This window comes from Phyllobates terribilis, unplaced genomic scaffold (genome assembly GCF_046119375.1).
Source record: "Phyllobates terribilis strain yellow unplaced genomic scaffold, ASM4611937v1 Scaffold_4__5_contigs__length_816908805, whole genome shotgun sequence".
Classification (NCBI taxonomy): domain Eukaryota; kingdom Metazoa; phylum Chordata; class Amphibia; order Anura; family Dendrobatidae; genus Phyllobates; species Phyllobates terribilis.
Window position 1 is genome coordinate 42,448,115 of NW_027362764.1, and position 27,263 is coordinate 42,475,377.

The 27,263-nt window shown below is 43.8% G+C and overlaps 1 protein-coding gene across 1 annotated transcript in view; it reads right to left on the bottom strand.

Annotated features, from left to right (window-relative positions):
• LOC141264610 (scinderin-like) overlaps positions 1-26,846 on the bottom strand; it is a 67,958-nt gene extending 41,112 nt beyond the window's left edge. The window contains exons 1-5 of the mRNA XM_073676889.1: positions 26,658-26,846; positions 22,068-22,160; positions 12,146-12,272; positions 8,460-8,548; positions 7,635-7,850 (exon numbers count right to left, since the gene is read on the bottom strand). Of these exons, the coding sequence (XP_073532990.1) occupies positions 7,635-7,850; positions 8,460-8,548; positions 12,146-12,272; positions 22,068-22,160; positions 26,658-26,846 (714 nt within the window). The remainder of the gene's footprint in view (positions 1-7,634; positions 7,851-8,459; positions 8,549-12,145; positions 12,273-22,067; positions 22,161-26,657) is intronic.
• Between the last annotated feature and the right edge of the window lie 417 nt (positions 26,847-27,263).

Sequence of the window (27,263 nt, forward strand, 5' to 3'; positions counted from 1 at the left end):
CGTGCATTAAAAATAAATATATATATATTTTTTTTTTCCCTTAGCTGAGTTCCAGGCGAATTACGCACCCGTCCAGATGGATCTATCAGCTTTCGTTCCTGCGGATCCGCCACGTTACTATGGGGATCCAAGACAGAGTCGTGCATTTGTGGAGCAATGCATGCTACACTTCAAGTTCTACCCTCTATGTTTTCCCACAGATCGGGTTAAGGTGGGATTCATGATGTCTTACCTAGCGGGTGATGCCTTGAATTGGATCATTCCCCTATGGGATGCACAGGATCCTATCATCCTAGACATAATGGCCTTCCTGGTGGCCTTTCTAACGGTCTTCGGTGATCCTAACCCGGAGGCTCCTGCTGAAGCTTCACTTCCCAGTATCCCGGAGCAGCCCCGATGGGTAATGTGTGTGGGTAGCGCAATAGTCCTCCAGCCCAATGAGACTACTGCCCACCCAGAATCCTCACAGGGTGACTACACTCTCCGGAATACTTCTCCCAACCTCAAGAGGCAGTCCAGACGTGCTAGACGTAGAGGCAAGCCGTCACGCCAGGGTCTGTCCTCCCTGAGACCTCCTGACCCTAACCTTGAAGTCCCTACTGAAGCTTCATCTCCCTGTATCCCGGAGAAGCCCCAACGGGTAATGTGCGTGGGTAGTGCACCAGTTCTCCTGCCCGAAGAGACTGCTGTGCACCCAGAATTCACACCGGAGGACCCCCTGTTGCCTCCTGAATCTCCCGGGATACCACTTGAGGACAATTGGAGAGAGACTTCCCTATACCCTGCACCCGATACCTCGCCCGCTTCGTCCAGTGAGTCTGACCTAGTGTTCTCCGAAGCAGAGGTTACCCCTGAGTCTCTACACCCCTCCGATCAGGCGGAGGATCTCCAGTTGTCTCCTGAACCCTTCGGGGTGCTACCTGGTAGCAAATGGACAGAGACTTTCCTATACTCGGTACCTGATACCTCGGCTGCTTCATCCAGTGAGTCCGACCTAGTGTACTCTGAAGCAGAGGTTACCCATGAGTCTCTTCACCCCTCCGACCTGGCGGAGGACCTCCAGTTGTCTCCTGAACCCTTCGGGGTGCTACCTGATAGCAAATGGACAGAGACTCTCCTATACTCGGTACCTGATACCTCGCCCGCTTCTTCCAGTGAGTCCGACCTAGTGTACTCCGAAGCAGAGGTTACCCCCGAGTCTCTACACCCCTCCGACCAGGCGGAGGACCTCCAGTTGTCTCCTGAACCCTTTGGGGTGCTACCTGATAGCGAATGGACAGAGACTCTCCTATACTCGGTACCTAATACCTCGGCCGCTTCTTCCAGTGAGTCCGACCTAGTGTACTCCAAAGCAGAGGTTATCCCCGAGTCTCTACACCCCTCCGACCAGGCGGAGGACCTCCAGTTGTTTCCTGAACCCTTCAGGGTGCTACCTGATAGCGAATGGACTGAGACTTTCCTATACTCGGTACCTGTTACCTCGGCCGCTTCTTCCAGTGAGTCCGACCTAGTGTACTCCAAAGCAGAGGTTATCCCCGAGTCTCTACACCCCTCCGACCAGGCAGAGGACCTCCAGTTGTCTCCTGAACCCTTCGGGGTGCTACCTGATAGCGAATGGACTGAGACTTTCCTATACTCGGTACCTGTTACCTCGGCCGCTTCTTCCAGTGAGTCCGACCTAGTGTACTCCGAAACAGAGGTTATCCCCGAGTCTCTACACCCCTCCGACCAGGCGAAGGACCTCCAGTTGTCTCCTGAACCCTTCAGAGTGCTACCTGATAGCGAATGGACTGAGACTCTCCTATACTCGGTACATGTTACCTCGGCCGCTTCTTCCAGTGAGTCCGACTTAGTGTACTCCGAAGCAGAGGTTATCCCCGAGTCTCTACACCCCTCCAACCAGGCGGAGGAGCTCCAGTTGTCTCCTGAACCCTTCGGGGTGCTACCTGATAACGAATGGACAGGTACTTTCCTATACTCGGTACCTGATACCTCGCCCGCTTCATCTAGCGAGTCCGATCTAGTGTACTCCGAAGCAGAGGTTACCCCCGAGTCTCTGCACTATTCTGACCCGGCGGAGGATCCCCAGTTGTTTCCTGAATCCTCCTGGGTACCACCAGAAAACAAGGTAACAGGGACTTTTCTACACCTTGTACCTGATACCTCGCCCATTTCATCCTGTGAGCTTGACAAGATGTACCCCGAAGCAGAGGTTACCCCCGAGTCTCTGCACCCCTCCAACCCGGCGGAGGACTTCCAGTTGTCTCCTGAACCCTCTGGGGTGCTACCTGATAATAAGTGGAGAGAGACTTCCCTGTGTGCTGTTCCTGGTACTCCACCCTTTTCGTCTGTTGCTGAGGATGGCTGGATAGGAGGTAGCATCCTAGCTAACCAGATGAGACCAGTTTCTCCAGTGGACAGTGGAAGTGATCTCCTTGAAGTGAAGGATTGGCCCTCGAATTCCCTGCGGAACATTCTGGCAGGCCTGAAGAAGAGGGGGCGTAAAGGGGGGGGTACTGTAACATACCTGGCGGCGTCCTTGCATAGTGGTCCATCTCCCACTGTGCAAGAGCGCGCACTTGATCTCCAGTCCAGAATGTCTCTCTGGCTTCCCTCCATGCTGTCTGTTTGCCTCTGTGTCTGCTGCTTAAGGGCGGCGCCAGATCACTTCCTGCTTTTTGTACCTGCTGCAGGCACACCCCTTGTGCGTCCTCAGCCTATTGCTGTCTGTCTCCTGGTATTTAAAACAGCTGCTCCAATTAACCCACGCCTGAGCATCTTGCCCTGTCAGTTGGCTTTTGTCTCTGACATGCCAGGTCCTGTCTATGTTACCTGTCTTGCAATATCTGTTTCCATGTCTGTACTGTGTCCTATCTGTGTACCTTAACCTGCAGTCTGTACTCGTTCCTTGCCTGTTCGTTCCGCCTTCCTGGAGGCTGTATTTCCAGGCCAGTCTGAACACGCTCCTTGCCTGTTCGTCCCGCCTCTCTGGGGGCCGTATTCGCTTTGCTCAGCTCTGTCCACCGCGTCTGCGGTTTTCGCTTTGCTCAGCTCTGTCCACCGCGTCTGCGGTTTTCGCTTTGCTCAGCTCTGTCCACCGCGTCTGCGGTTTTCGCTTTGCTCAGCTCTGTCCACCGCGTCTGCGGTTTTCGCTTTGCTCAGCTCTGTCCACCGCGTCTGCGGTTTTCGCTTTGCTCAGCTCTGTCCACCGCGTCTGCGGTTTTCTCTTTGCTCAGCTCTGTCCACCGCGTCTGCGGTTTTCGCTTTGCTCAGCTCTGTCCACCGCGTCTGCGGTTTTCGCTTTCCTCAGCTCTGTCCACCGCGTCTGCGGTTTTCGCTTTGCTCAGCTCTGTTCACCGCGTCTGCGGTTTTCGCTTTGCTCAGCTCTGTCCACCGCGTCTGCGGTTTTCGCTTTGATCAGCTCTGTCCACCGCGTCTGCGGTTTTCGCTTTGCTCAGCTCTGTCCACCGCGTCTGCGGTTTTTGCTTTGCTCAGCTCTGTCCACCGCGTCTGCGGTTTTCGCTTTGCTCAGCTCTGTCTACCGCGTCTGAGGTTTCGAATTTGTCTCCTAGTCTGTACTGGACCCTACCCAGCCTGTGCTCTAGTCTGCCTGTTCCTGTATTCCCCGGTGTGGGTCAATAGCCGTGTCCGGAGTCTGACCTGGAGTAGACCCTGGTTCCTCTGCTCGGTTCCTCCCTGGTGCACTGGCGTCGTATGCCGTCGTGCGACCTTGGTCGGATCGGGCAGATACTTAGTTACGCCCCTCCAGGCACTCTCCGGTTCATGGCACAGTGGAATCACTACATAAACACGCACACGCCAGTCAGTCCGGGCGTGTGCATAACAGTAGATATATTCTTGTACATAGGGGCAGTATTATAGTAGTTATATTCTTGTATATAGGAGCAGTATTATAGTAGTTATATTCTTGTACATAGGGGCAGTATTATAGTAGTTATATTCTTGTACATAGGAGCAGTATTATAGTAGTTATATTCTTGTACATAGGGGCAGTATTATAGTAGTTAAATTCTTGTACATAGGGGGCAGTATTATAGTAGTTATATTCTTGTACATAGCAGCAGTATTATAGTAGTTATATTCTTGTACACAGCAGCAATATTATAGTAGTTATATTCTTGTACATAGGGGCAGTATTACAGTAGTTATATTCTTGTACATAGGGGCAGTATTATAGTAGTTATATTCTTGTACATAGGGGCAGTATTATAGTAGTTATATTCTTGTATATAGGAGCAGTATTATAGTAGTTATATTCTTGTACATAGGGGCAGTATTACAGTAGTTATATTCTTATACATAAGGGCAGTATTATAGTAGTTATATTCTTGTATATAGGGGCAGTATTATAGTAGTTATATTCTTGTACATGTGGGGCAGTATTATAGTAGTTATATTCTTGCATATAGGGGGCAGTATTATAGTAGTTATATTCTTGTACATAGGGAGCAGTATTATAGTAGTTATATTCTTGTACATAGGAGCAGTATTATAGTAGTTATATTCTTGTACATAGGAGCAGTATTATAGTAGTTATATTCTTGTACATAGGAGGCAGTATTATAGTACTTATATTCTTCTACATAGGGAGCAGTATTATAGTACTTATATTCTTGTACATAGGAGCAGTATTATAGTAGTTATATTCTTGTACATAGGAGGTAGTATTATAGTAGTCATATTTTTGTACACAGGGGGCAGTATTATAGTAGTTATATTCTTGTAAATAGGGGGCAGTATTATAGTAGTTATATTCTTGTATATAGGAGCAGTATTATAGTAGTTATATTCTTGTACATAGGGGCAGTATTATAGTAGTTATACTCTTGTACATAGGAGCAGTATTATAGTAGTCATATTCTTGTATATAGGAGCAGTATTATAGTAGTTATATTCTTGTACATAGGAGCAGTATTATAGTAGTTATATTCTTGTACATAGGAGCAGTATTATAGTAGTTATATTCTTGTACATAGGAGGCAGTATTATAGTATTATATTCTTATACATAGAGGCAGTATTATAGTAGTTATATTCTTGTACATAGGAGCAGTATTATAGTAGTTATATTCTTGTACATAGGGGGCAGTATTATAGTAGTTATATTCTTGTACATAGGGACAGCATTATAGTAGTTATATTCTTGTTCATAGGGGGCAGTATTATAGTAGTTATATTCTTGTACATAGAGAGCAGTATTATAGTAGTTATATTTTTGTACATAGAGGGCAGTATTATAGTAGTTATATTCTTGTACATAGGAGCAGTATTATAGTAGTTATACTCTAGTACATAGGGTGCAGTATTATAGTAGTTATATTCTTGTACATAGGGAGCAGTATTATAGTAGTTATACTCTAGTACATAGGAGCAGTATTATAGTAGTGATATTCTTGTACATACGGAGCAGTATTATAGTAGTTATATTCTTGTACATAGGAGCAGTATTATAGTAGTGATATTCTTGTACATAGGGGCAGAATTATAGTAGTTATATTCTTGCACATAGGAGCAGTATTATAGTAGTGATATTCTTGTACATAGGGGACAGTATTATAGTAGTTATATTCTTGTACATAGGGGCAGTATTATAGTAGTTATATTCTTGTATATAGGGGCAGTATTATAGTAGTTATATTCTTGTACATAGGAGCAGTATTATAGTAGTTATATTCTTGTACATAGGGGCAGTATTATAGTAGTTAAATTCTTGTACATAGGGGGCAGTATTATAGTAGTTATATTCTTGTACATAGCAGCAGTATTATAGTAGTTATATTCTTGTACACAGCAGCAATATTATAGTAGTTATATTCTTGTACATAGGGGCAGTATTACAGTAGTTATATTCTTGTACATAGGGGCAGTATTATAGTAGTTATATTCTTGTACATAGGGGCAGTATTATAGTAGTTATATTCTTGTATATAGGAGCAGTATTATAGTAGTTATATTCTTGTACATAGGGGCAGTATTACAGTAGTTATATTCTTATACATAAGGGCAGTATTATAGTAGTTATATTCTTGTATATAGGGGCAGTATTATAGTAGTTATATTCTTGTACATGTGGGGCAGTATTATAGTAGTTATATTCTTGCATATAGGGGGCAGTATTATAGTAGTTATATTCTTGTACATAGGGAGCAGTATTATAGTAGTTATATTCTTGTACATAGGAGCAGTATTATAGTAGTTATATTCTTGTACATAGGAGCAGTATTATAGTAGTTATATTCTTGTACATAGGAGGCAGTATTATAGTACTTATATTCTTCTACATAGGGAGCAGTATTATAGTACTTATATTCTTGTACATAGGAGCAGTATTATAGTAGTTATATTCTTGTACATAGGAGGTAGTATTATAGTAGTCATATTTTTGTACACAGGGGGCAGTATTATAGTAGTTATATTCTTGTAAATAGGGGGCAGTATTATAGTAGTTATATTCTTGTATATAGGAGCAGTATTATAGTAGTTATATTCTTGTACATAGGGGCAGTATTATAGTAGTTATACTCTTGTACATAGGAGCAGTATTATAGTAGTCATATTCTTGTATATAGGAGCAGTATTATAGTAGTTATATTCTTGTACATAGGAGCAGTATTATAGTAGTTATATTCTTGTACATAGGAGCAGTATTATAGTAGTTATATTCTTGTACATAGGAGGCAGTATTATAGTATTATATTCTTATACATAGAGGCAGTATTATAGTAGTTATATTCTTGTACATAGGAGCAGTATTATAGTAGTTATATTCTTGTACATAGGGGGCAGTATTATAGTAGTTATATTCTTGTACATAGGGACAGCATTATAGTAGTTATATTCTTGTTCATAGGGGGCAGTATTATAGTAGTTATATTCTTGTACATAGAGAGCAGTATTATAGTAGTTATATTTTTGTACATAGAGGGCAGTATTATAGTAGTTATATTCTTGTACATAGGAGCAGTATTATAGTAGTTATACTCTAGTACATAGGGTGCAGTATTATAGTAGTTATATTCTTGTACATAGGGAGCAGTATTATAGTAGTTATACTCTAGTACATAGGAGCAGTATTATAGTAGTGATATTCTTGTACATACGGAGCAGTATTATAGTAGTTATATTCTTGTACATAGGAGCAGTATTATAGTAGTGATATTCTTGTACATAGGGGCAGAATTATAGTAGTTATATTCTTGCACATAGGAGCAGTATTATAGTAGTGATATTCTTGTACATAGGGGACAGTATTATAGTAGTTATATTCTTGTACATAGGGGCAGTATTATAGTAGTTATATTCTTGTATATAGGGGCAGTATTATAGTAGTTATATTCTTGTACATAGGAGCAGTATTATAGTAGTTATACTCTAGTACATAGGAGCAGTATTATAGTAGTGATATTCTTGTACATACGGAGCAGTATTATAGTAGTTATATTCTTGTACATAGGAGCAGTATTATAGTAGTTATATTCTTGTACATAGGAGCAGTATTATAGTAGTGATATTCTTGTACATAGGGGGCAGTATTATAGTAGTTATATTCTTGCACATAGGGATGAATACTATAAAAATCTTCATTAAAACAAAATTAAAAAAATCTACAATGACCTCAGCTTGTCCTGACCCGTCATCGATTATGTTGTACTGAGCAGCCATTTTTGGAGATTTGTGAAGCAATTTTGCATCAAATGCAGTTTTCTTAATATTTGCAATTCTTTCCTTAGTGACCACATTTCCGAAGCCTTGACTTTGCTCTTTATCCCTCCAGCCATAGAAATACTGTTTGAACATTGGGGTCTCCCCTTCCTCTGGCAGAACTATGATCTACTACAGAAGCACAGAGAGCTCAAATAGCGGCTGTCACTGGAAATATAATAATACAAAGGAGCGGGAAAAAGTCAGAAATGTATTAAGACTTTCTTTTACATACAGTATGATAGAATAGATACTTTCCTGTAGATGTTCCATAAACGTAAAGGATTTGATAAGTAATTTAAGTAAACAAATTCCTGAAGCGGCCGTTATCTACAGGTCAATAGTGTTTATAAATGTTTATTTATTTGCTAATTTTTTATATTATTAAATGGTCTTGAGGGTTCAGGATTCAGACTGCTGCTCCCTGTGGATGCCTTACAGCCCTATATCTGTGTCATTCATCCTTACACTGGAGGTGAAGGGGAGTATCACTATGTGAAAATAGGCATTAACTGCGTATTAACTAGTTATGTTCTCCCCGTGTTTGTGTGGGTTTCCTCCGGATTCTCCGGTTTCCTCCCACAGTCCAAAGACATCCTGATAGGGAATGTAGATTGTGAGCCCCAATGGGGACAGTGGATATAATATCTGTAAAGCGCTGTGGAATTAATGGCGCTATATAAGTGAGTAAAATAAAACTACGGATTGCAAAGAAAGTAAATCTATCATTCTCCAAACCTGAGTGTTGGCGTCGTAATTCATCTGGTTTAGATAGTCTTCTGCAGTCTTGAGAGCCGTGTTTTTCTCCTCCTTATTAGACCTTTTGCCTGAAAATTTTATTTTAAAAAGAGGGTTATCTGTTTATGTTTAATAACTTGAAAAATTTAAAGTTTTATAACTTGTTAACAGTTTAATTTCTCAAGATGTCTTCATTCTAAGGATTGGATTATACTTTCATCCGATCTTCCATTAGAAGGCTCCATCACAAATTTAGTCTTTTCTTTTTACAGTAAGTAAAAGCGCAGCACCGCATACATATATATTTTTTAAACTTTAAAGGATACCATATAACTTTCTTATAGTGAATGGTGACCGTCTGGCACTATTTGCACCCATCATAGGTCGAATGTATTTTTTTTTTTTTTTTTTTGAGAGTTCTGTTTTGTTTTGTTTTTTTTTTCATTCCTATAATGGAACAGAAAATCAGAATCTCGAATGCTAATGTGAACCTGATCTAAATTGTACTCAGAGCAATATTAATCCTGTTCAGATCTGGTCCAGCTCTCAGCTGAGAAGTGACTACAAATGTGAGCTAAACTGCCTGCAATCCAGACTGATACATTGTAACAAACTACCACAGAGATTTGTTTATTATATGCATCTAGCTACCTATTAGAGATGAGCAAATTTATTCCAGTGGAATTTAATTCTCCTTAAATTTTCCAAAAATTCATATTCTCAAGAATACTGATTATCCTTTGGGTCAGTTGCAGCAGCCATTTTGCTGAGCAATAAAGGGCCAGAAAACACTTTAAAACAATTAATAATACTCACCAACCCGCTCACCTGTCCTACCTCCTCCAACGGCCACCACCCGGTCTTCTTTTCCCCATTCCCTGTTGCATGTATTCTTTTTATCAGCGATGTGAGGATAGTAAGTGACGTCAGAGACTTAGTTAAGCCAGAAGCCACAGTCTGGAAGTGAAAGAGCTGAAGAGAATTCGTGCAACAGGAAAAGGGGGAAAAGAAGAGGCACGAATAAATAGATGGCAGGCTGCAGGGATGGTAGGAAAGGTTGGCGGTGAGGCGAGTATTATTTGTTCTCTAACATCCTATAATTATTATGCTCTGGGTTCTGAAAAGCATAATAAATATGGATTCACCAGTATTTGAAGGTTTTGAGATTCGATTCAGGCAAACAATAGGGCTACGAAGGCACTTGCCTATTGTCTTTGATCTGGTTACTGGTACAGTCTACATTTGATCATCTACTGGCGCTCAACACTTACTTTATAGCATTACAGCCTAATCAGAACAGGAGGCCATTGGTTGTGCTTCCAGCATGGCAAGTTGCCTGTTTGATTGCTTGTTGAGTGACAAGTGTATAGTTAACATAAAGTAAAGGCATGACTATTGTATAGTCAAGCTTTTAGACTCTTACAATAAAAGCAAAATGGGGGAACTTTTATCCTGACTTTTGAAAGGAAGTACAATTTGTCTAAACTACCAGGATAAGGTTTATTCTCTACTCGACAAAGTTTTTGCCAAGCGGATGCCTGCTGACTGCATGACTGGTCAGCAGACCTCTCTCGACTGCCTGCAGACTCAATGCTCCCCAGATTGCGTCACCAGAACCATGATCAGTACATGAATACATCACCAGAACTACTATTAGTACATGAAACACCATCAGTGCATGAATACGTCACCAGAACTACCATCAATACATTAATACATCACCAGAACTATGATCAGTACATAAATACAGTAACAAAGAAAATGACGGCACTTCCACTACAAAAAATAGGTGTGAACAGGTGCTTACTAAGAGCAGCTACCTCCATATCTAATGAACAAATAAAGTAGCACACTGTAACACTGAGTATATAGATATGAAATATGAAATATGAATAGCATGAGAAACGCCTTACCGCGGCTGTCAGGTACACATGAATTAGCCAATTTATACGCTAAGATTTCTCATTTATTTACAGCAGTAATGCTATTCATTTTCCATACTTCATATTTACATGCGCTAAAAAAAAAATTTCAAAAAAGTTTTTTCATTTATTTCTATTTTCTACAGCAGTTATGCTATTCATATTTCATATCTATATACTCAGTGTTACAGTGTGCTACTTTATTTGTTCAGTACATAAATCATAGAATCATAGAATCATAGAATCATAGAATGGTAGAGTTGGAAGGGACCTCCTGGGTCATCTGGTCCAACCCCCTGCTCAAAGCAGGATTCACTAGATCATCTCAGACAGATGTCTGTCCAGCCTCTGTTTGAAGACGTCCATTGAAGTAGAACTCACCACCTCTCGTGGCCGCCTGTTCCACTCATTAATCACCCTAACTGTCAAAAAGTTTTTTCTAATATCTAATCTGTGTCTCCTCCCATTTAGTTTCATCCCATTGCTTCTAGTCTTTCCTTGTGCAAATGAGAATAAAGATGATCCTTCTACAATGTGACAGCCCTTGACATATTTGTAGACAGCTATTAAGTCTCCTCTCAGTCTTCTTTTTTGCAAGCTAAACATTCCCAAATCCTGTAACCGTTCCTCATAGGACATGGTTTGCAGACCGGTCACCATTCTGGTCGCTCTTCTCTGAACTTGCTCCAGTTTGTCTATGTCTTTTTTAAAATGTGGTGCCCAAAACTGGACGCAGTATTCCAGATGAGGTCAAAGAGGAGTAAAGACCGATAATGACTTCACGTGATCTAGACTGTATGCTTCTGTTAATACATCCCAGAATTGTATTTGCCTTTTTTGCTGCTGCATCACACTGTTGACTCATGTTCAGTCTATGATCTATTAGTATACCTAAGTCTTTTTCACATGTACTGTTGCTTAGCTCTATTCCTCCCAAATACAGCAACAGCACCATTTTCAGTACAATAATCCATCTAAAAGACAATTGAGTACAATTGACAGCAGGGAGGCAGCCTTTTACTTGTTTTCTAAGCCAGTTCTTATTTTAACAACTGAGTCTTAGGACTGCTAAATCCCATTCCTTGGACCACTGTTTTAGGCAGTCTAATTTTGCACCTGAATATCATATTCTATATTGTACTTTTGCTGCTACTGCCGATAGACAGCCACACCAGAGACATATCTCCTGCCTTTCTTTTGTGTTCTATAACTATACTGTACTGCTACCCTCAGCTGTACCCTGTACAAGGAAAATAAATCAAAAACTGCTAAAAAAAAAAAGGGGGGGGGGGGATAATTTTTGGACAATTTGTTAAAAAAGCCACTGCTTCTTCACATTCCAAACAGAAAATTTGGTGCTGACCCAAAAAATGGATAATTTTTGTACCACCGATTGTCAAAAAGCAGCAGATTATTTGATATGCACCGCCTTTTGTATATATATAATTTTTGGACCATTTTTATATTTTAAAAATCAAAATGAGTAAAGGTGCAGTGTGTTTACCCATACATATGTGGAGATCACTATGACATTACTAAGGCTGTGTCTGCGTTAAGGAGCTGGGAAGCAGTTTGATACAGTCGTAGGAGACCTCAGAGTGTTACACATGTCTTTTCAGGGCAATAAAAAGCTTAGCAATACTGACAACTTGTGCTGAACTGATCTGCTACAAATTAGATTTCAGGGAAAAATTCTACAAAGCTGGTGAATTTTGAATTTCAAAAGATCTGCTCATCTCTAGCTCATTGTTATCATTATTTTACCTTTCCAAACAAATATCTTGTCCCCTCCATACAGGATGAAACATTTCTCCGTCAGCAGCATGGACATGGAGAACGGACTCTCCTCTGAAACTGTGGTTATCGTCATGGATCCAGTTTCATCTGAAACCTATAATATAAGTGATGGGTAATTGGCGCCGGTAACTAAATCTAATATTAATGATAATTCTGTGGTTAGGAATGAGCTTTTTTTGGGAAGGGGGGGATTTGGGTTTGGCTCGAGTTGCATTCGTTTTCTGCCATCCTTACCACCTCATAGAAGTATGGGAGTGTAGTCGTCAGACTCCAGACCTTAAATAGCTTAAAGAATCAGTCTTAATAGTTCAGCCAGGGCGACACTGAGGCTTATCGTAGCGCTGCTGATTGATTTTAAAATCTGTCACCAGATTTTACAATACAGACTACATACATTAATAAGTAGATCTCTTAGACCTGACAAGACTGGTATACTTACTGCTGAAATATATATCAAAATGGTTGTGTAACCTGTTGAAGTACATGCTTTATCTCTTCAGCGCCCCTCCTGACTGCTGCTGCTGCTGCTAAATCTCCATCCTTCTAGCCTGATTGACAGCTCCTCAATGTCTCTTCTCTCTGCTGTGGAATCACCGTCTATCTAGCCTGATTTAAATGCTACTCAATATCCCTCCTCCCCGCTGCTGAATCTCCACCTTCCTAGCCTGACTGCCAGCTCCTCAATATCCCTTCTCTCTGCTGCTGCAGAATCTCATCCATCTAGCCTGATTGACATCTCCTCAATGTCCCTCCTCCTTTTTGCCCCTGAATCTCCACCTTCCTAGCCTGATTAAATGCTCCTCAATATCCCTCCTCCCTGCTGCTGAATCTCCACCTTCCTAGCCTGACTGCCAGCTCCTCAATATCCCTTCTCTCTGCTGCTGCAGAATCTCGTCCATCTAGCCTGATTGACATCTCCTCAATGTCCCTCCTCTCTGCAGTAGATCCACCTACCTAGCCTGATTGACATCTCCTCAATGTCCCTCCTCCTTTTTGCCCCTGAATCTCCACCTTCCTAGCCTGATTAAATGCTCCTCAATATCCCTCCTCCCTGCTGCTGAATCTCCACCCACCTAGCCTAATTGACAGCTCCTCAATGTCCCTCCTCCCTGCTGTTGCTGCTGAAGCTCCACCCACCTAGCCTGATTGACATCACCTCAATGTCCCTCCTCCTTTTTGCCGCTGAGTCTCCACCCACCTGGCCAGACTGAAACCTGCCATAGATTCACCCATTGATCAGTTACAATACAGAACACACAAGTAGGGATTGCAATTGTGTGCAGGAAGCCCAGGGCTATGCACTTTCTTTATTAACATTAGGCCACGGCCCCACTATCAGTATTTGGTCAGTATTCGGTCAGTATTTTTTCTCAGGAGTGGGAGCCAAAACCAGGTGAGGAACAATCAGAGAAAAGGTATAATAGGAACAAGTCACCAATTCTGCATTTATCACCCACTCCTGGTTTTGGCTCCCACTCCTGAGAAAAAATACTGACCGAATACTGACCAAATACGGATAGTGTGGCCGTGGCCTTAGGCAGAGTGTAGCTCTCTGAAGAACCTGAGGTGCCAATAATCATATATCCAATAACTGGAAGTGCACCTGTGATTTTCAGAATAAGCTGTACTGTCTGTACATCAGGAATAACACAATATCTGGCTATTATATGACTCGTATCCTGTATTTTCCCCTCTTCGGGCTCTAATTTTCAGTTCTCTGCACTAATAGGTACAGACCAGCTGCTATGATGTCTCCCATACACAGCACACTCAGACATGAACGGCTCCTGCTCGTCTGTCTACCTGTGTAGCACATGCTCAAAAGCAGCAGCAGCAGCATGGAGGACATTGTACTGAAGTACTGAGCAGTGTAGCATTGAATCCTGCTTTGGAGTGAGCTTAAAATAAACTGCAAAAGAACCTGTACCTGTGTTACTCTGTCTATTCCCTCCTCCCCTATAGACTTCAGCAGGCACCTGATCCCTCAGTGAGCTGTCTGTCCTTGATGCCAAGATGAATATTAGCAGTCCTGTAGCAGGACAGATTTTAGCTATTTTTCAGAGTTAATAATGAGTTCAGGAGGCAAAGTGTGGAGTAGGTGTTAGAACCTTGCTCTTAGGTTTTTTTTCCTTTGCTGGTCACATGACCTTGTTGGCCTATTTAATCCTGCTCCGCCCTTCTGGCTTTGCTGGACTTCATTGTATATCTACTTTCTAGCTAGCCTGTGCTCTGTGTCTTGCTCTGTTAGTTTGCTTGGTCTACTGACCTCTATGTTCTATATATTTTGTTTGTTCGTCTGTCTGCTACTATTTCTGTTAGGAGGTGTCCCATATTCCTCCCAGTCCTTAGTACTTGTAGGGATTCCTTCCCCACATCTATAGGTCTCCGTACAGACTAGCTTAGGACTTTAGCAGGTCTGATCGCAGGATCAGGTTCCCTGTTACATCGTAGGGATTAAGCTGAGTTCTATCGTAGGGACAGATCTCCTCTCTTTCCTTAGCTCTGGTAGCAGAACATAACAGTAAGTCCAGCCAGCAAATTCTCTAAGGAAAGATTTTTCTGTTCCATCATGGTGTCGGTTCAGGATTTGGTTCATCGCCTGCAGGGACTCTCTCTGGAGGTGGCCGAGCTCCGTCAGCACGTGAGTAACTGTCCTGGAGCACATTTCTTGGAGCCTAAGGTATGTTTGCCGGATTTATTTTTTGGTGAACACCGAGAATTTTTTTCATTCAAAAATGCTTGCTTATTGTATTTTCGTTTGAGACCTAAGTCCTCTGGGGATGAATCCCAGCGCGTTGGGTTCATAATGTCACTTTTGCGCAAAGAGCCTCAGGAGTGGGCCTTTTCTTTGCAACCTAGTGATACATGCTTCAGATCAGTGGATAGTTTTTTTTCTGCTTTGGGACTATTATATGATGATCCTGACCGTGTCGCATCAGCTGAGACTGAGTTGAGACGTTTAAAACAGGGATCAGGTAATGTGGAAAAATATTGTACTCATTTCCGTCGTTGGTCTACTCAAACAGGGTGGAACGATTCTGCTCTGAAAAGTCTATTTCTTGCTGGGCTCAGTGAAAGGGTTAAAGACCTGCTAATTGCTTATCCTACACCTGAAGATTTGCAACAGGCTATGCAATTAGCTATACGGGTGGATAGGAGACTGCGTGCTAGGGTTAATGAGAGCAAATCCTCTGCTATGTCAGTTTCTGGTTATGAGAATGTGTGTACTAACAGTGGTGAACCGATGGAGATTGGATCGGTGGCACCTCGCTCTCAAGAAAAAGACCGTCGATTTTCTGAAGGCTTGTGTTTCTATTGCGGAAAATCTGGTCATTTGATTAAAGGCTGTGAGCTTCGTATGAAGAAAGAAAAAAAAATGGTCAGTCACGCCCGTATTGCCTGTTTAAATTCCAAGGGTGTATTTTTAGCTGCTTCCACGATTGCTCAGAAAAAATTAATGGAATTTCGGGTGTTTGTTGATTGCGGGTCTACTCTGAATGTAATTGATGGGGGATTCGTGGAAAGACTCAATTTAGAACCTGAACCTTTATCATCCCCCATTGCTGTGGTTTCTGTGGATGGTTCCCCTTTGAAGAATATTACTCTCAAGGTCTGTGAATTTCCTCTCACTATTAATGGTGTTCACCATGAGAAATTGGATTTGGTAGTGTTGAATAACTTGCCTTCTCCAGTAATATTGGGATTGCCCTGGTTAAAATTTCACAATCCTGTACTGGATTGGTCTACCAGTGAAATTAAATCCTGGAGCCATAAATGTTATGACAAGTGTTGTAACGGGCGTATTGCAGCTTTGGATAGGGGAGAATTGCCTGTTCCTATTCAGGATTTTTGGAGAGTTTTTTCTGAGAAGGAATCGCAGGTTTTGCCTCCCCATAGAGACTATGATTGTTCTATTGAATTTGTCCCTGGAGCGACTCTTCCTAAAAGTCGTTTATTTAACCTTACTATTCCTGAGAGGAAGGCTTTGGAGGAATACATACAGACAAGTTTGGCCGCCGGTCACATTAGGCCTTCCAAGTCTCCTGTGGCGGTTGGATTTTTTTTTTGTAAAAAAAAAGGACGGCGGTTTACGTCCTTGTCTGGATTTTCGTGAGATTAACAAAATTACTGTACGCAATCCTTACCCACTGCCATTGATTCCTGATCTGTTTAACCAGTTAATGGGGGCCAAGTGGTTCTCTAAAATTGACCTTAAGGGGGCATACAATCTGTTGCGCATGAAGGAGGGTGACGAATGGAAGACTGCTTTTAACACTCCTGTGGGTCATTTTGAGAATCTGGTTATGCCTTTTGGTCTTACTAATGCTCCTGCATTTTTTCAGAATCTGATTAATGACATCCTTAGACCTTTGATCGGTAAAAATGTGGTTGTGTATTTGGATGACATTTTGATTTATTCGCCGGATCTGGAGTCTCATTGGCGGAGCGTGCGTGAGGTATTACAGTTATTAATGGACAATTCGCTTTTTGCTAAGCTGGAGAAATGTGAGTTCGCTGTACAGAGAATTAGTTTTTTGGGTTACATTATCTCCAGCGAAGGTTTTGAGATGGACCCGGTTAAAGTTCAAGCTGTGCAGGAATGGCCTAGGCCTATTGGTTTGAAATCGATACAGAGGTTTTTGGGTTTCGCCAATTACTACAGAAAATTCATAAAAAATTTTTCTAGTATTGTCAAACCTCTGACTGATCTCACCAGGAAAGGTGCTGATGCGGTTCAGTGGTCTTCTGAGGCCATTGAAGCTTTTGTGTATCTCAAGGAGAGGTTCACCTCTGCTCCCATCCTTATGCAGCCTGATGTTACTAGGCCGTTTTTGGTTGAGGTTGATGCTTCCTCTGTGGGGGTTGGCGCAGTATTGTCTCAGGATAACGGGGATGGATTACATCCCTGTGCCTTTTTTTCAAAAAAATTTTCGGAGACTGAACTGAATTACGATATTGGTAATCGGGAATTATTGGCTATTAAACTCGCATTTGAACACTGGCGCCACTTCTTGGAAGGTGCGGAATTTCCCGTTCAGGTTCTTACGGATCATAAAAATCTGATATATCTTGATGCTGCCAAGCGCCTGAATGCCCGTCAGGCTAGGTGGTCACTGTTTTTCTCGCGGTTTAATTTCTCCGTTACTTACATCCCTGGTACTAAGAATGTTAAGGCGGATGCCTTGTCTCGCAGTTTTTCTCCCATAGTCGGTGCTGAGAAAGAGGAGAACATTTTACAAGAAGGTGTTGTGATAGCTGCTTTGGACTCCGTTTTGGAAAATGAGATTCTTAAAGCACAGGAGAATGCCCCTTCTAACACTCCTCATGGGAGGTTGTTTGTGCCTGGGACCTTTAGGAGAGATTTGTTTGTTGAGTGTCACGAATCTCGGTTGGCAGGTCATCCCGGAATCTCTGAGACCAAGAGACTGGTGGGTCGCAGTTTTTGGTGGCCTGGATGGCAGAAGGAAGTCATTAAGTGGGTGCGTCAATGTACTGTGTGTGCTAGATCTAAGTCCTCACATACTCCTGCTGCGGGGTTGCTTTGTCCTTTGGAGGTTCCCAGTGCTCCTTGGACACATTTGGCTATGGACTTTATAACTGACCTTCCCCCCTCTGAGGGTTTTACTGTCATCTGGGTGGTCGTGGACCGTTTTAGCAAGATGTGTCACTTGGTTCCTTTCGTCAAACTGCCCTGCGCTAAAACTCTCGCTAAGGCCTTTGTCAAGGAAATTGTCAGACTTCATGGCGTTCCTACTGACATTGTTTCTGATAGGGGTCCTCAGTTCGTGGCTCGTTTTTGGCGTGCCTTTTGTGACAGGTTGGGAGTTCATTTGTCGTTCTCGTCCGGATATCATCCTGAATCTAATGGCCAGACAGAAAGGAAAAACCAGGATGTTGAGCAGTTCTTGCGTTGTTTTGTGGCAGACAATCAAGAGGGGTGGTCTGAGTTTCTGCCACTTGCTGAATTTGCTCTGAACAATCATACATCTTCTTCTGCTGGTTGTTCGCCTTTTTTTTGTTGTTCTGGGAGACATCCGTCGTTTGGGTCGTTCTCCAAGTTGGGATCTGCCGTGCCTGAGGAGGAGAATTTTTCCGGTGATTTGGAGAGAGTTTGGACGGATGTGCGTGGTAATCTTCAGGAGGCCAACAGAAAATCTAAAGACTACTTTGATAGGAAACGACAGGAGGTTTTGTTCGCTGTTGGTGACATGGTTTGGTTGTCCTCTAGGAATCTGCGGTTGAGGATTCCTTCAAAGAAATTGGGTCCCAAGTTTGTAGGGCCCTTTAAGGTGCTTCAGGTTGTCAACCAATCTGCTGTTAGGTTGGAGGTTCCTACATCCTGGAGAATTAATCCGGTATTTCATGTCTCTCTGTTGAAAAAAGCTGTTGTATCGGATTGTGACGCCTCTGCCTCTGTTCCTCCGGTGGTGGAGGACGGGGAATATGAAATTTCTCGCATCCTTAACTCTAGACGGTATAGAGGTAGTTTGCAGTATCTTGTGGCCTGGAAAGGTTTCGGTCCCGAGGATAACTCTTGGGTGAGGTCGGATGATGTTTCCGCGTCCAGACTTATCAGAGCGTTTCACAGGAGATTTCCTGATAAGCCTGGTCCTAGGGGATCCGGAGGATCCTCTTAGAAGGGGGGGTACTGTTAGAACCTTGCTCTTAGGTTTTTTTTCCTTTGCTGGTCACATGACCTTGTTGGCCTATTTAATCCTGCTCCGCCCTTCTGGCTTTGCTGGACTTCATTGTATATCTACTTTCTAGCTAGCCTGTGCTCTGTGTCTTGCTCTGTTAGTTTGCTTGGTCTACTGACCTCTATGTTCTATATATTTTGTTTGTTCATCTGTCTGCTACTATTTCTGTTAGGAGGTGTCCCATATTCCTCCCAGTCCTTAGTACTTGTAGGGATTCCTTCCCCACATCTATAGGTCTCCGTACAGACTAGCTTAGGACTTTAGCAGGTCTGATCGCAGGATCAGGTCCCCTGTTACATCGTAGGGATTAAGCTGAGTTCTATCGTAGGGACAGATCTCCTCTCTTTCCTTAGCTCTGGTAGCAGAACATAACAGTAGGGGCTCATAAATGAAGAAAGAATCAGAGTTTTCTGATATGACTAATTACAAAGTTACTTACATTCTCTTCTACTATTGATTTATGCAAAGTTTGTTGAAATTTTAGAAATCATTTAAATAGGCATTTACAGATCGGCTGGTGGGTGATGGGTGGATAGGGGGTGGTGAGTGGTTGGTGGCTAGTGGATGATGGGTGGTTTGTGGATAGGGGATGATGTGTGGTGGGTGGATAGGGGGTGGTGAGTGGTTGGTAGATAGGGGGTGGTTGAGGGTTAGGGGGTGGTGAGTGGTTGGTGGCTAGTGGGTGATGGGTGGTTGGTGGACGGGGTGGTGGGTGGCTGGAGGATAGGGGTGATTGGTGGATTGGGGGTGGTGAGCAGTTGGTGGATAGGGGGTGGTGGATGGATAGGGGGCGATGGGTGCTTGGTGGATAGGGATGGTTGGTAAATAGGAGGTGATGGGAGAATAGGGGGTAGTGGGTGGTGGATAGGGGGTAGTGGGTGGATAGGGGATGGTGAGTGGTTGGTAGATAGGGGGTGGTGAGTGGTTGGTGGCTAGTGGGTGGTGTGTGGTTGGTGGATAGGGGTGGTGGGTGGATAGGAGGTGATGGGTGGTAGTTGGATAGGGGGTGATTGGATAGGGGGTGGTGGATGGATAGGGGGTGGTGAGTGGTTGGTAGATAGGGGGTGGTTGAGGGTTAGGGGGTGGTGAGCGGTTCGTGGCTAGTGGGTGATGGGTGGTTGGTGGATTGGGGGTGGTGAGCAGTTGGTGGATAAGGGGTGGTAGATGGATAGGGGGCGATGGGTGCTTGGTGGATAGGGGTGGTTGGTGAATAGGGGGTGATGGGAGAATAGTGGGTGATGGGTGGATGGTGGATGGTGAGTGGTTGGTAGATAGGGGGCGGTTGAGGGTTAGGGGGTGGTGAGTGGTTGGTGGCTAGTGGGTGATGGGTGGTTGGTGGACAGGGGGTGGTGGGTGGTTGGTGGATAGGGGTGGTGGGTGGATAGGGGGTGATGGGTGGTTTTTGGATTGGGGGTGATTGGATAGGGGGTGGTTGGTGGATTGGGGGTGGTGAGCGGTTGGTGGATAGGGGGTGGTGGATAGATAGGGGGCGATGAGTGGTTGGTGGATAGGGGGTGGTTGGTGGATAGGGGGTGATGGGAGTATAGGGAGTGGTGGGGGGGTGGATAGGGTGTGATGGGTGATTGGTGGATAGGGAGTGGTGAGCGGTTGGTGGATAGGGGGTGGTGGATTGATATGGGGCGATGGGTGGTTGGTGGATAGGGGGTGATGGGAGAATAGGGGGTGGTGGATAGTGGGTGATGGGTGGATAGGGGGTGGTGGGTAGTTGGTGGATAGGGGGTGGCGTGTGGTTGGTGAATAGGGGGTGGTGGGTAGTTGGTGAATAGGGGATGGCGGGTGGTTGATGAATAAGGGGTGGTGGGTGAGCTGTACAAGGAAATATCCCTCACAGAGATGATAGGATATATCCTGAGACCACATAACATGGAAGAATAGGGGGTGGTGGGTGGTGGGGGGTGGATAGGGGGTGATGGGTGGTTGATGGATAGGGGGTGATGGGTGGTTGGTGGATAGGGGGTGATGGGTGGATAGGGGATGGTGAGTGGTTGGTAGCTAGGGGGCGGTTGAGGGTTAGGGGGTGGTGAGTGGTTGTTGGCTAGTGGGTTGGTGGACAGGGGGTGGTGGGTGGTTGGTGGATAGGGGTGGTGGGTGTATAGGGGGTGATGGGTGGTTGTTGGATAGGGGGTGATTGGTGGATGGGGGTGGTTGGTGGATTGGGGGTGGTGAGAGGTTGGTGGATAGGGGTTGTGGATAGATAGGGGGCGATGAGTGGTTGGTGGATAGGGGGTTATGGGAGAATAGGGAGTGGTGGGAGGTGGATAGGGGTGAGGGGGTTTGGTGGATAGGGGGTGGTGGGTGGATAGGGTGTGATGGGTGATTGGTGGATAGGGGGTGGTGGGTTGATAGAGGGTGGTGAGCGGTTGGTGGATAGGGGGTGGTGGATGGATGTGGATAGGGGGTGGTTGGTGGATAGGGAGTGATGGGTGGCTGGTGGATAGGGGGTGATGGGTGATTGGTTGGGAGAATAGGGGGGTGGGGGGTGGATAGTGGGTGATGGGTGGTTGGTGGATAGGGGGTGGCGGGTGGTTGGTGAATAAGGGGTGGTGGGTGAGCTGTATAAGGAAATATCCCTCACAGAGATGATAGGATATATCCTGAGACCACATAACATGGGAGAATAGGGGGTGGTGGGTGGATAGGGGGTGATGGGTGGTTGGTGGATAGGGGGTGATGGGTGGATAGGGGATGGTGAGTGGTTAGTAGCTAGGGGGCGGTTGAGGGTTAGGGGGTGGTGAGTGGTTGGTGGCTAGTGGGTTGGTGGACAGGGGGTGGTGGGTGGTTGGTGGATAGGGGTGGTGGGTGTATAGGGGGTGATGGGTGGTTGTTGGATAGGGGATGATTGGTGGATGGGGGTGGTTGGTGGATTGTGGGTGGTGAGCGGTTGGTGGATAGGGGGTGGTGGATAGATAGGGGGCAATGAGTGGTTGGTGGATAGGGGGTGGTTGATGGATAGGGGGTGATGGGAGAATAGGGAGTGGTGGGGGGTGGATAGGATGTGATGGGTGATTGGTGGATAGGGGGTGGTGGATGGATATGGGGCGATGGGTGGTGGATGAGCTGTATAAGGAAATATCCCTCACAGAGATGATAGGATATATCCTGAGACCAGATAACACACAGATCTCAAGGCTGCCCAGGTTCTAACAGTTATTCATTTCCTTCCATCTCACCATGTGCAGCTTTGCCTTCGCCCTGTTGGTAACATCTGCGACTTGGTCTGTGTCCTCATCTCCTTCAGGTAACTTCGGCTTTGGACCTAAAATCTTTAAGACATAAAAGTTTGTGGAATAAAATAATCAGTAGATCATTTTCCATCAGCTACTGCAATGATGCAACTGCCTTTTAGTTTGTATCAAGTGCAGAATCACAAAATGGAAAACAGTAGTATAAGTTGAGTAAGAGGAATAAAATGTTATTCCTTTAAATTTAAGGCTAGATGGATAAGATAGGTGACAGATGGATAGGTGCAGCAGTTACTCATCTCTCTGCTGGTTTGGTACAATGTATCAGTCTGGAGTTGGGATGTTTCCCTCACAGAGCATTGTCTACACTGGATACAATTGTATCCACTTGTCAGGTGACAGCAGGACCAGCTGTGTACAGAAACAAGAGTGTCCTCATTCACTGACAGCAAATAGGGATCATGAAAATAGCAAGAAAAAGAAACACAAGTCAGAAAGTTGTAGAACTTTTAATTTATTGAGAGATTCATCTTTACTGATATAAAAGTAGAAAAGTGTAATAAGGAGATGAGAAAGACGACAGAAGATAATCTGTAGTAGATGAACTATGTCGCCAGCACTCAGGTATTCTACGTCTACGGGATTGTCTGTATTATCAGATGAACCTGTGCTGCCGGGACGTCCCCTAGAGATAGAGATACCTCTGATCTCAGCGATAAGATCAAACATTAACCAGACGTGCCTGCTCCACGGTGAACGCTGGGTCTAAAGGTGCCAATGTGCACGAGAACGGCCAGCTCTCCCGACTTCCCCAAACTCAGAGGACTCAGCCCAAGAATTACAGCATGTGTTTCCAATGTAAGAGGAATAATCCGCCCAGGCGGCGTTTAATCTCCCCAGAGATGTAATGTATGTACACAGTGACTGCACCAGCAGAATAGCGAGTGCAGCTCTGGAGGATAATACAGGATGTAACTCAGGATCAGTAATGTAATGTATGTACACAGTGACTGCACCAGCAGAATAGTGAGTGCAGCTCTGGAGTATAATACAGGATGTAACTCAGGATCAGTAATGTAATGTATGTACACAGTGACTGCACCAGCAGAATAGTGAGTGCAGCTCTGGAGGATAATACAGGATGTAACTCAGAATCAGTAATGTAATGTATGTACACAATGACTGCACCAGCAGAATAGCGAGTGCAGCTCTGGAGTATAATACAGGATGTAACTCAGGATCAGTAATGTAATGTATGTACACAGTGACTGCACCAGCACAATAGCGAGTGCAGCTCTGGAGTATGATACAGGATGTAACTCAGGATCAGTAATGTAATGTATGTACACAGTGACTGCACCAGCAGAATAGTGAGTGCAGCTCTGGAGTATAATACAGGATGTAACTCAGGATCTGTACAGGATCAGTAATGTAATGTATGTACAGAGTGACTGCACCAGCAGAATAGTGAGTCCAGCTCTGGAGTATAATGCAGGATGTAACTCAGGATCAGTAATGTAATGTATGTACACAGTGACTGCACCAGCAGAATAGTGAGTGCAGCTCTGGAGTATAATACAGGATGTAACTCAGGATCTGTACAGGATCAGTAATGTAATGTATGTACACAGTGACTGCACCAGCAGAATAGCGAGTGCAGCTCTGGAGTATAATACAGGATGTAACTCAGGATCAGTAATGTAATGTATGTACACAGTGACTGCACCAGCAGAATAGTGAGTGCAGCTCTGGAGGATAATACAGGATGTAACTCAGGATCAGTAATGTAATGTATGTACACAGTGACTGCACCAGCACAATAGCGAGTGCAGCTCTGGAGTATGATACAGGATGTAATTCAGGATCAGTAATGTAATGTATGTACACAGAGACTGCACCAGCAGAATAGTGAGTGCAGCTCTGGAGTATAATACAGGATGTAACTCAGGATCAGTGCAGGATCAGTAATGTAATGTATGTACACAGTGACTGCACCAGCAGAATAGTGAGTGCAGCTCTGGAGTATAATACAGGAGGTAACTCAGGATCAGTAATGTAATGTATGTACACAGTGACTGCACCAGCAGAATAGTGAGTGCAGCTCAGGAGTATAATACAGGATGTAACTCAGGATCTGTACAGGATCAGTAATGTAATGTATGTACACAGTGACTGCACCAGCAGAATGGTGAGTGCAGCTCTGGAGTATAATACGGGATGTAAATCAGGATCAGTAATGTATTGTATGTACACAGAGACTGCACCAGCAGAATAGTGAGTGCAGCTCTGGAGTATAATACAGAATGTAACTCAGGATCAAGAATGTAATGTATGTACACAGTGACTGCACCAGCAGAATAGTGAGTGCAGCTCTGGGGTATAATACAGGATGTAACTCAGGATCAGTAATGTAATGTATGTACACAGTGACTGCACCAGCAGAATAGTGAGTGCAGCTCTGGAGTATAATACAGGATGTAACTCAGGATCTGTACAGGATCAGTAATGTAATGTATGTACAGAGTGACTGCACCAGCAGAATAGTGAGTCCAGCTCTGGAGTATAATACAGGATGTAGCTCAGGATCAGTACAGGATCAGTAATGTAATGTATGTACACAGTGACTGCACCAGCAGAATAGTGAGTGCAGCTCTGGAGTATAATACAGGATGTAACTCAGGATCAGTACAGGATCAGTAATGTAATGTATGTACACAGTGACTGCACCAGCAGAATAGTGAGTGCAGCTCTGGAGTATAATACAGGATGTAACTCAGGATCAGTACAGGATCAGTAATGTAATGTATGTACACAGTGACTGCACCAGCAGAATAGTGAGTGCAGCTCTGGAGTATAATACAGGAGGTAACTCAGGATCAGTAATGTAATGTATGTACACAGTGACTGCACCAGCAGAATAGTGAGTGCAGCTCTGGAGTATAATACAGGATGTAACTCAGGATCTGTACAGGATCAGTAATGTAATGTATGTACACAGTGACTGCACCAAAAGAATAGCGAGTGCAGCTCTGGAGTATAATACAGAATGTAACTCAGGATCAGTAATGTAATGTATGTACACAGTGACTGCACAAGCAGAATAGTGAGTGCAGCTCTGGAGTATAATACAGGATGTAACTCAGGATCAGTAATGTAATGTATGTACACAGTGACTGCACCAGCAGAATAGTGAGTGCAGCTCTGGAGTATAATACAGGATGTAACTCAGGATCAGTAATGTAATGTATGTACACAGTGACTGCACCAGCAGAATAGTGAGCGCAGCTCTGGAGTATAATACAGGAGGTAACTCAGGATCAGTAATGTAATGTATGTACACAGTGACTGCCCCAGCAGAATAGTGAGTGCAGCTCTGGAGTATAATACAGGAGGTAACTCAGGATCAGTAATGTAATGTATGTACACAGTGACTGCACCAGCAGAATAGTGAGTGCAGCTCTGGGGTATAATACAGGATGTAACTCAGGATCTGTACAGGATCTGTAATGTAATGTATGTACAGAGTGACTGCACCAGCAGAATAGTGAGTGCAGCTCTGGAGTATAATACAGGAGGTAACTCAGGATCAGTACAGGATCAGTAATGTAATGTATGTACAGAGTGACTGCACCAGCAGAATAGTGAGTGCAGCTCTGGAGTATAATACAGGAGGTAACTCAGGATCAGTAATGTAATGTATGTACACAGTGACTGCACCAGCAGAATAGTGAGTGCAGCTCTGGAGTATAATACAGGATGTAACTCAGGATCAGTAATGTAATGTATGTACACAGTGACTGCACCAGCAGAATAGTGAGTGCCGCTCTGGAGTATAATACAGGATGTAACTCAGGATCTGTACAGGATCAGTAATGTAATGTATGTACACAGTGACTGCACCAAAAGAATAGCGAGTGCAGCTCTGGAGTATAATACAGGATGTAACTCAGGATCAGTAATGTAATGTATGTACACAGTGACTGCACCAGCAGAATAGTGAGTGCAGCTCTGGAGTATAATACAGGATGTAACTCAGGATCAGTAATGTAATGTATGTACACAGTGACTGCACCAGCAGAATAGTGAGTTCAGCTCTGGAGTATAATACAGGATGTAACTCAGGATCAGTAATGTAATGTATGTACACAGTGACTGCACCAGCAGAATAGTGAGTGCAGCTCTGGGGTATAATACAGGATGTAACTCAGGATCAGTAATGTAATGTATGTATACAGTGACTGCACCAGCAGAATAGTGAGTGCAGCTCTGGAGTATAATACAGGATGTAACTCAGGATCAGTAATGTAATGTATGTATACAGTGACTGCACCAGCAGAATAGTGAGTGCAGCTCTGGAGTATAATACAGAATGTAACTCAGGATCAGTAATGTAATGTATGTACACAGTGACTGCACCAGCAGAATAGTGAGTGCAGCTCTGGGGTATAAAACACATTTTTGTAACAGTTATTACTGTATATTTGCTTCAGTTGTCTTCCATTAAACATTAGTCATCCTTTTTGGTTGCTCACAGGGTACGTCCACAATGTAGTAAGCACATAATTATTTTGGCGTTACCTTTATGAGATCTTTGGGCTCAGTCCCATCTTCTACCACGATTAGCTTCGCTCTGCCTTGTCTTTCATTGTTGCGGATGCCGTTGGCGAGCTGCGACGCTTTGTGGCGCTCAAACTTGTTGCATTTCTCCCCGCACCACTGGTAAATTTCCTGTAGAACAAAATGCGACACGTTGCTCATCGCTTTCATCGCCAGTGAATTACATCTGTGCTTACAGCCTGATCAGACCCATCTTCTTTCTTCACTGGAATTTAATCACTTTCTAGGGTTTGTGCAGTGAATGGAAATCATTCATAAATAATCACATGCTGCCGCCATTCTCACCCTACTCAATCCCCTTCAGGTCCAGTTTTGTCATTGCCTTTTATACTTCTCTGTGTTTCCAGGTTTGAAGCCTTGGAAATGGCCTAAAATGTAGAGAGGAGACTGGACCAGATGATAACCTGTGAGGGACTGGGGAAGCCGCGCCGGACTGCTATTAGTACCTTTAAAATGGAACCAAACTTAGGAAAGTTTCTTCCATTTCTTGTTGACTTTCTGTTGCAGTGTTTGTCTGTAAAAGTCTAGAAATTTAGGGGCTGATTCAATAAAACAGGCGTTTCTCAT